At 35.6% G+C, this 9,577-nt stretch overlaps 3 protein-coding genes across 4 annotated transcripts in view; 2 read left to right on the plus strand and 1 right to left on the minus strand.

Moving 5' to 3' along the window:
- Positions 1 to 9,577, minus strand: part of Nlg1 (Neuroligin 1) — a 234,908-nt gene that overhangs the window by 189,741 nt on the left and 35,590 nt on the right. The window lies entirely within an intron of this gene.
- alpha-Est7 (alpha-Esterase-7) lies at positions 90 to 8,111 on the plus strand. The gene is made up of 12 exons (XM_068302030.1): positions 90 to 175; positions 462 to 774; positions 843 to 993; positions 1,052 to 1,615; positions 1,668 to 1,837; positions 1,905 to 2,375; positions 3,351 to 3,388; positions 6,087 to 6,399; positions 6,465 to 6,615; positions 6,674 to 7,237; positions 7,292 to 7,461; positions 7,519 to 8,111. Exons 1-12 carry the CDS (start codon positions 129 to 131, stop codon positions 7,990 to 7,992), a joined length of 3,426 nt encoding a protein of 1,141 aa, XP_068158131.1. The 5' UTR covers positions 90 to 128; the 3' UTR covers positions 7,993 to 8,111.
- Ubc84D (Ubiquitin conjugating enzyme 84D) lies at positions 8,170 to 9,216 on the plus strand. The gene has a single exon (XM_068299760.1). The coding sequence runs from the start codon at positions 8,308 to 8,310 to the stop codon at positions 8,767 to 8,769; it is 462 nt and encodes a 153-aa protein (XP_068155861.1). The 5' UTR covers positions 8,170 to 8,307; the 3' UTR covers positions 8,770 to 9,216.

The following is a 9,577-nucleotide window of genomic DNA, read 5'->3' on the forward strand; positions in this document are numbered from 1 at the left end:
TCGGGTGTGGTTCTTATGAATTCGCTTAAATTTCCATTTACTAAAAATGGGGTTTTCATTTCTGCTTGAACCTTTCACAACACAGTTGCTGGGATCCGTGATAAGTATTTTAGTAAATCTACAAAATCATGAATAACAATATTGGATTTGGAGAGCGTTTGCGTTGGCGCTTAAAGTAAGTTCTTAATGATGATTGTGATTTTTATTTGTCTATTGATAACTCAGATTGTTAAGGAAGTTAATTTACAAGTCATTTGAGCTTCTTGTCCATCATGCTGATTTGATAAGTACTCAACCACTTAATATTCACAGAAGAATTATTGCAATGAGTAATAGGAATAGATAAGTCATTTTGATAAGACTTTCATTCAAAATCAGTCATAAACATGTAAACCAAGGATAAATAGGTAGCTTATAAATTTAAACAACACAATGCAATAAAAGCTGTTTTTATTCTGCAGAACCGTACATCATAAAATTCAACAATATCGTTTGACAACCAATGAAACGATTGTCGCTGATACGGAATATGGAAAAGTGAAAGGAGTAAAGAGAATATCTCTGTATGATGTACCCTACTACAGTTTCGAGGGTATTCCCTATGCCCAGCCTCCTGTGGGGGAATTGCGTTTTAGGGCACCACAACGGCCCACACCTTGGGAGGGTACGAAGGATTGTAGTCAGTGCAAAGACAAGGCAATTCAAGTACAGTTTGTCTATGATAAAGTGGAAGGATCTGAGGATTGCCTTTACCTGAACGTTTACACGAATAATGTAAGAAAAACATAAGAAAAGAGATTAGTATGACTGCTAGCTGAAAAAATCTTCGCAATGTGCTTTAGGTCACGCCCACTAAACCACGTCCAGTCATGGTCTGGATTCATGGTGGCGCTTTTATTCAAGGCGAAGGCAATCGTGAATGGTATGGCCCAGACTACTTCATCGAGAAAGATGTTGTTTTGGTTGTCATTCAATATCGTCTGGGAGTTTTGGGTAAGCGCTGATTGAAACACATTTAAATAGTAGCTTATTATAAGAAATATATTTTAAGGTTTCTTAAGTTTAAATTCGCCGGAATTAAATGTCCCGGGTAATGCAGCTCTCAAGGATCAAGTAATGGCCCTCAAATGGGTAAAGAATAATTGTGCCAACTTTGGTGGCGATCCGAATTGCATTACTGTATTTGGAGAAAGTGCTGGTGGTGTCGCTACCCATTATATGATGATAACTGAACAGACAAAAGGACTTTTCCATCGAGCTATTCTACAATCTGGAGCAGTCTCTTGGGCCGGTGGCTTTAATGGAGATATAACCCATAATGCATATAGAATCGCTAAAGTGGCGGGCTACAAGGGAGAGAACAATGACAAGGATGTCTTGGATTTCTTACTCAAAGCTGATGCCAAAGATTTGATACGCTTAGAGGGAAATGTTATTACCCCAGAGGAACATCTAAATAAGATATTGTTTGCATTCGGTCCATCATTAGAGCCGTATGTCACACCTGAAAGTGTTATACCCAAACTTCCAATTGAGTTGATAAGAACAGCTTGGAGTAGTTCAATGCCAGTAATGATTGGAAATACATCTTATGAAGGACTTCTTTGGCTTCCAGGTAAGAAATTATTTGAATGAAAATATTTGAAATAAAATTTTCATTTCGCCAGAAACCAAGATGTTGCCACAGGTTGTTGAACAAGTGGAAATTGGTTCTCCATTTTTACCGCGGGAGCTACTGGCCACCAATCCTAGCATTGATAAGAAGGCTGAGTGGAGTCGTAGAATTCGGGATGCACATCGTACAAGTGAAGTGGCCACCATAGACAATTACATGGAGGTAGGTTTAAAAAAGCCTTGGCCCTATTTTGCTTGTAGCTCTTAAAATGATTTCCTATAATTCACAGCTGTGTTCAATGTACTACTTTATCTTTCCTGCTATACGCATGATACGCTCTCATCTTGCTCATGACACAGAAGCTCCTGTTTACTTATATCGCTATGATTTCGATTCGGAGCAGCTCATCTTCAACTATAGAATTATGCGTGAAGGTCGCGGAGTCAAAGGGGTTGGCCATGCCGATGAATTGGGCTATTTATTCAGTAGCCTTCAGGCACATCGCCTCCCTAAACAAAGTCGAGATTATCGTAATATTGAAAGACTTATAGGCATCTGGACACAATTTGCAACAACAGGCAATCCAAATAGTACAAATATCAATGGAATGGATACTCTCACTTGGGATCCTGTACAAAAAACAGATAAAGTCTTCAAGTGCCTTAATATTAGTGATGATTTAAAGTACATTGAATTGCCCGAATGGAATAAGGTTCAGGTTTGGGAGAGTCTATATGAAAATAATAAGGATTTGCTGATTTAATCTTCTGATTGTTGTTGAAGTATATTTTGATATTAAAAATAAACCCAAACTTTAGATATATCGAAACGAATCGTTTGAGCTTATCCGAGCTAGAAAAGAAACATTAACCAATTGTGCCAATATTACCAGCCTACGCTGTTTACTTGTAGTCTTAGCTTTTTTAGGGCTGTGGTGGAGCCAAAGCTTTTGCTTCAAAACGCCCCTACTAATAGAAAAGCTTTTTTCTGCTTCTGTTTACAATAATTGCCGACACGATCGAGTGTGGTTGACCCACTCTCACTAATGAACCTCCGTTTCTCTATTTCTCTGGTTCTCTTCCTCTGCCAAGTGTTCGTATTGACCTTCTCACTTAGCGCCAACCGGCTTTCCGCCTATTGACTTTCAGAAACTTTTGTTTATACGCGTTGAAAAATTAAACAAATTTGCTAATAAAATATATCGTTTGGTGCACTATTGATTGATTATGCAGTAGCTCTAGGCGCGCCTAGAACACCCAGCCCACTCGGCATTCGAGAGCCTACGCATTCTACACTAGATGATCGGCTGTGACTCTCTAGAGCGTTTTATCTCTGCGCCGCATATGAAACGCAGCATTTTTGCTTTTGTTTTGCTATAAACTTTTTTCATTCTTTTTGTTTTTGTTTAATTTGTATTCTGATATTTGTCTTAATGTAGTATATTTCTCTCTTTTTTTTTTCGTTTTTGTTTTCTTTTTTTTTATAATTTTTGCCACTTGTTTATTTCGCCTGTTCTGTTCGGTTCGGTTGTGTTCTGCTTGCCAATGGAATTCAATATGAGTAAAAGTTTATAATTTCAGTTTCTGTTTGGAGCTGGCACAATACAGTTGTTTGGTCCGATCGTTTAAAGATCAGCAGCAAGTTCAATAATATATTGAACCAATAGATTAAACATATTTCAATTCGCAAGTTTTTAATTATATTTTAATATAACATATAAAAAACCATGAATAAGAACCTCGGCTTTATGGAACGCCTGCGATGGCGTCTAAAGTAAGTTTTCTATTATTAAGAGTGATGACCTCAATCGGTCAGTTGATTATTAATTTCATTATAAATTTGTTAATGTCGAAAAGTGCTTATTGGGAATACACATATATAGTATTTGTATATAAGCTTTATATTTATCTGCTTGCGATTTGTCGGTAGCCAATTAAAGCGTTTGAATTGATGTTCTATTTTTTACTTGTTATGTTGGTTTTTTTTTTTTTTTTTTTTTGGCATTTTTCTTGCCCGTTGTCAGCAATGACTAAGACCTTTAAGTGAATGAAGGTTTAATAATTCATCTAATGAAATTGATATTTTTGTTTTTGCTTTTGTAATAGATTAGATAAATATATTTTAGATGACGTAGATGACTTGAAATTAAACATATGTTCTAGTATTTGATGAGTAGATTTTTAAAATCATTTAGAATCCAATGAAACATCTGATAAGAAATTGTTTAAATAGCACTTTGTTCAATACGATTTGTATATAATTGCAATTAAAAGTCAAATGAAAACAAATGCAATCTAAATGTTTTTAAAGTCATAAAAGTTAATAGATTTGCACAGAATTGATACTTTTCTTTTATTAAACCATATGTTTCTATGTGGTTTTTCCAAGCAACTTTTCTCAAAAGGTTGGCCCATCCTATCTTTGTCTTTGTTGATAGTTTTATAGTTTAGTCTTTTTTTTTTTTTTTTTTAATACAGCTGCTGGGTTTCCCTCAGATTTTTACAAGTTTATAGAATAGAGTGTCTAATATCATGTATAGTATATTTAAAAACATTCTGTTGAGCACATTTAAAATGATTTTGAGGTGAGTTATTGGTAATTATAACTTTCAAATTTGCAAGTTAAAGTGACTTTTCTTATTTACTGTCATATTGATAAGAATTTCACAACTTTAACAATACAAATTACAAATAATGGCGAAATACTAGTTATATTTCAATGAGCAGACAAAGTTTGTATATATTACTTAGAATATAAACTTCTTTCAACAGTCTAATCTAAGAATTGAAGGTTATTAGCCTTTTTTCATTGCAAAAATTCATTCGATTAATTCATAAAAATTATCCAATTTATTACTTAATCAATTTAATGTGAAATACATTTCATATTTATGACCTCATATATGTACATATACGGTTAAATACTATGTACATTGTACACAGTTAATTACTAAAATCCAAAAACAAAAACAAAAAAATCAGTAGCACACAAAGTTTTGCCTACATAAGCAAATATGTATTGAAACAAAGGGTTTGTTGTTGTTCTTGTGGTTATGGCTATATTTGAACATTATATAATAAAAGTGGGTATAGTGCGACACGTGTTGAGAACTATTCAATTAATTACAAATCAAACAATAACTGGCATACATCTTGACAGCAAGGATATTACCTATTTGAAATTCCAATAGAGTAAATACACTTACAATAAGTCGCACCCAGCTTAAAACCAGAACTGAATCACTGATTATTTAAATAGATCTGTAGTTATTCTATCAACTATCTGTATACTGTGTGATATAGGGAAGCAGATGAAACAAATGCAATTGCAATTTAATATTAAAATCTATTTGCATTGACAATTTGCTATATGGCAATTTAAAGTTTTTTCCAAAGCAGAGACAGATAATTGGTAAATTAAAATTTTATCACGTCGACAGTTAAATAAATGTGTAAATATGTAATTAAAACACTGTTTGATATAATTATCACAATTTTTTTTTTTTTAATCTTTGACTAAGTCAGCATGCAAATAATTTTTAAACTCTAAATAAAATTATAACATTTCTCTCCACCTTTGTATATTTCTCCAATGAAAAGTGAAAGCTAATTATATCTGCTCAAGTGCTTCTCTAATGATAACAACTCAGAGGAAAAAAGGAAACAGAACATGATTTGGAGCTGATAAGAAAAGGTTTATATTTATAATTCACTATCATAAAGATTGTAGACATACTATATAAGTCTAATTAATGTGGGCGATAAGCAAAACTGACAGTGACTTTTCCTTGTTTACCATGATCTAAAGATGCATTAAGCATAGTATTTAAGTCGTTTTGCTAAATATTCATGGATGGGTGCTAAACACTTAACATATTCAAGTGTATTTCAGTAAATTATTTTTCCAATCTTTTATTAGCTACTCTTTGTCTTGATTAAAGAAACTTTCTTCTCATAAAGTATAAGTGACTAACTATAATCTACTCATTGATATATTCTCCATGTATTCGATAGTTTTAAAGTCTCAAATCAACAAAAATGACATGACACGTTCCCTCAAATTCGTGTGTAGTATACGAGTAAGTTCAATAACTCTCAGATTTGGCAATCAGATGAAAATTAAAGATTCTTTCGTGGAAAACAGACTTCCACTTAGTAAGTTTCTTGGGTGACCTCAGTGTTTGCTGCTTGACAGCTTGTGACTATGCTAGCAGTTGCAGATTGTGTTAATTTATCACTGACAACCAGTCAGGTAGGTAGGTAGGGCTATTTGTATCGTAAGCCCCATACAGTTGACTGGAGATGAACTGTTGCAGCAGCAAAATAATTTAAATTGCATGCACTGTGACTTTGAAAATTAATTAAAATAATTAACTAGCAGCAATATACATATACATCTATGTATTTGTGGGTGGAATGTGTTTGCATTTGCATATATTTTAATCTATTGTTGTGCTTAATTTGCTTTGCAGAACCATCGAGCATAAAATTCAACAATATCGTTTGACAACCAACGAAACAATTGTCGCTGATACGGAATATGGAAAAGTGCAGGGAGTGAAGAAAATATCTCTGTATGATGTACCCTACTACAGTTTCGAGGGTATTCCCTATGCCCAGCCCCCTGTGGGGGAATTGCGTTTTAGGGCACCACAACGGCCCACACCTTGGGAAGGTATTAGGGACTGCAGTCAGTACAAGGATAAGGCAATTCAAGTGCAGTTTGTCTATGATAAAGTGGAAGGATCTGAAGATTGTCTATACTTGAATGTTTTTACCAATAATGTAAGTAACATCTAATGGAGTCCACTTGTGATAGCTACTAACAAGAATTTGCCAATTTTTTTTAGGTAACACCCACTAAGCCACGTCCAGTCATGGTCTGGATACACGGGGGTGGCTTTATACAAGGCGAAGGCAATCGCGAATGGTATGGTCCAGATTATTTCATTAAAGAAGATGTTGTTCTCGTCACCATTTCGTATCGTTTAGGAGCTTTGGGTGAGTTTGAACTAATTAAATGCACGAGAAATCGGTAATAATCTATAATTTTCCATAGGTTTCCTCAGTCTTAGCTCCCCGGAATTAAATGTCCCAGGTAATGCCGGTCTCAAGGATCAAGTGATGGCTCTAAAATGGATAAAGAATAATTGTGCCAACTTTGGTGGCGATCCAAATTGCATAACAGTCTTTGGAGAAAGTGCAGGCGGTGCCTCCACCCATTACATGATGATCACAGATCAGACCCAGGGTCTTTTCCATCGAGCTGTTTTGCAATCAGGCAGTGCTATATGTCCCTGGGCGTACAATGGAGATATTACACATAATGCCTTTAGAATCGCTAAGCTGGCGGGCTACAAGGGAGAGAATAATGATAAGGACGTCTTGAGTTTTTTGCACAACATCAAGGCCAAAGACTTGATACGTGTAGAGGAAAACGTCTTGTCTCTTGAAGATCGAAATAATAATATTATGTTTGCTTTCGGACCATCTTTGGAGCCTTTTGTCACACCTGAATGTGTGGTTCCCAAGCATCCGCGAGAGTTGATGAAGACAGCTTGGAGTAACTCAATACCCATAATGATTGGAAATACATCCTATGAAGGTCTCCTATGGGTGCCATGTAAGAAATGATATTTATCTCGGATGAATTCAGTTTATAATTCCATTTTTGCAGTACTTAAGATGGCCCCTCAGGTGACTCATAAAGTAGATGTCGGATCTCCATTAATCCCTCAAGAGCTGCTGGCCACGGATCCCAGCAGCGACAAGAAGGATGAGTGGAGTCGCAGAATTCGTGACACCCATCGCACAGGTGAAGTGGCGACTGCAGATAACTATATGGATGTAAGTTATTTCGTTTTTTCTCTTGAGGCTTCGTATAATTTTTTCATATATTTTTAGTATTGCTCGCTCTTCTACTTTGTCTTTCCTGCTATTCGAGTTATAAAGTCTCGCCAAGCCTATGCTGCAGGAGCTCCTGTTTACTTTTATCGCTACGATTTCGATTCGGAGGAGATTATTTTCAACTATCGCATAATGCGTTTGGGTCGGGGAGTCAAGGGAGTTAGCCATGCCGACGAATTGGCCTATCAATTCAGCAGTCTTCAGGCACGACGTCTGCCCAAAGAAAGTCGAGAGTATCGAAATATTGAAAGAACTGTGGGAATCTGGACACAATTTGCAACAACAGGCAATCCGTACAATGAGAAAATCAATGGAATGGATACTCTCACTTGGGATCCTGTGCGCAAAACAGATGAAGTCTTTAAGTGCCTTAATATTAGTGATGATTTGAGGTACATTGATTTGCCCGAATGGAGCAAGGTTCAGGCATGGGAGAGTCTTTATGAGAATAATAAGGATTTGCTTTTCTGATTTTCTGCTTTTTCTTTTACTCTACTTAGATAAAGGTCATGTGTTTATACGTAATAGATCGTAATGAATCCTACTGTCAATTTATGCAATATTAATAAATATTTACATCAAATTCAAAATATTTAAAAACTCCGGTCAAAGTAGATACTGCTTTGCTTTGAGAGTAAAATGGGTAGTTAAATGATTTAACTTAAATCAATATTGGCTTTTATTTAGTAAACAGAATAGCATCGAGTAAATTTTCAAAATTTCATAGTGTATTACATTTCGTTTAAACATATATAATAGTAATAAAACCTTAAAAAAACCGAACAAATGGCTGGTGCACGTCGCTTGGGCCGGGAACTGACAGAAATAACGGCCTTGGAATGGAAAACTGTGCGCAACATTCAGACCTCCGAAGAATCAGTGTTTATGTGGACCGGTCTGCTTGTACCCGAGAAGGTGCCATACAACAAGGGTGCCTTTCGCATTGAAATACTCTTTCCACCGCAATATCCCTTCTTGCCACCGAAAATACAGTTCAAGACGAAGATCTATCATCCCAACATTGATGAGAAGGGTCAAGTGTGTTTGCCCATTATAAGTCCAGATAATTGGAAACCCACAACACGTACAGAAAAAATTTTACAGGATTTGGTGTCCATTATTCATGACCCAGAACCGGAACATCCTTTACGTAGTGATTTGGCTGAGGAGTATGTGAAAGAGCATGCAAAATTTATAAAAACGGCCGAAGAGTTTACCAAAAAGAATGCTGAAAAGCGCCCTGAGTAACCCAAAAAACTAAACGCTCTCAAAGGTTTATACAAATTACAGTCATGGTTAAAAGACACATTTAACATTTGGGTCGAAACTTTTTCACTTTGTGCTATGATTGCAATAAATTGATAAGATAGTTTCGTGATAACATAAGTAATTTACACAAGGTGAGAGAGAAGGTCTCGAATGGGACTGCACTTCACCTGGCTCAATTATTTGTATGCCAAGTGCATGACAACTCTCTGTACCAGCCCTGTTCGTTTGTAGTCTTGTTGCATAATTTATGGTCTCGACAGGACCCCCACACAAACACACACTTGCAGAAGTGTGTTAACTGAAAGCTCAAGTTGCCAATGGTACTGGGAATATAATTTAAATTTAATGTCGGTTCTTGGTATGTGCTATTCATATTCAAGACCTACAAAGCCGACTAGATGTAAATAAAACAGACAGAGATAGAGAGAGAGAGAGGTCCAATTATATTTCACTTTTAGTTCCACAAACGCATAACAAATTTGATGAACTATTGCATAGACCTGTTCAATTAGCGACTTCATGCTTCTGGTTCGTCAACTTTTTTAATTGTTCAATTACTGAACAAAAAAATATTTATAACTACCTATTTTTAAAATTATTTTACAGCTATATATATGCGCTATAGAATGTACTGGGTGTCCCCACATAATCCATTGTCCATTGGCAATTTGAAGAGATAAACACAAACTACGCAAAAAACACTCTTCAGAGAGGTTCTTGATTAGAACCGATGAAATACTTGCTCAAGAAATCTACTAAAGAAGGCAAAAGTCTTAAATGCTTGTTC

This window comes from Drosophila tropicalis, unplaced genomic scaffold, assembly GCF_018151085.1.
Source record: "Drosophila tropicalis isolate 14030-0801.00 unplaced genomic scaffold, ASM1815108v1 contig_878, whole genome shotgun sequence".
NCBI lineage: Eukaryota > Metazoa > Arthropoda > Insecta > Diptera > Drosophilidae > Drosophila > Drosophila tropicalis.

What these genes read in the sequence shown, in the direction of transcription:
- alpha-Est7 (XM_068302030.1), top strand. Translation starts at nt 129, where the DNA reads ATGAATAACAATATTGGATTTGGAGAGCGTTTGCGTTGGCGCTTAAA. An exon ending in ATATCGTCTGGGAGTTTTGG is followed by an intron (nt 994 to 1,051) that starts GTAAGCGCTGAT and finishes ATATATTTTAAG; the next exon opens with GTTTCTTAAGTTTAAATTCG. An exon ending in AGGTCTCCTATGGGTGCCAT is followed by an intron (nt 7,238 to 7,291) that starts GTAAGAAATGAT and finishes CCATTTTTGCAG; the next exon opens with TACTTAAGATGGCCCCTCAG.
- Ubc84D (XM_068299760.1), top strand. Translation starts at nt 8,308, where the DNA reads ATGGCTGGTGCACGTCGCTTGGGCCGGGAACTGACAGAAATAACGGCC.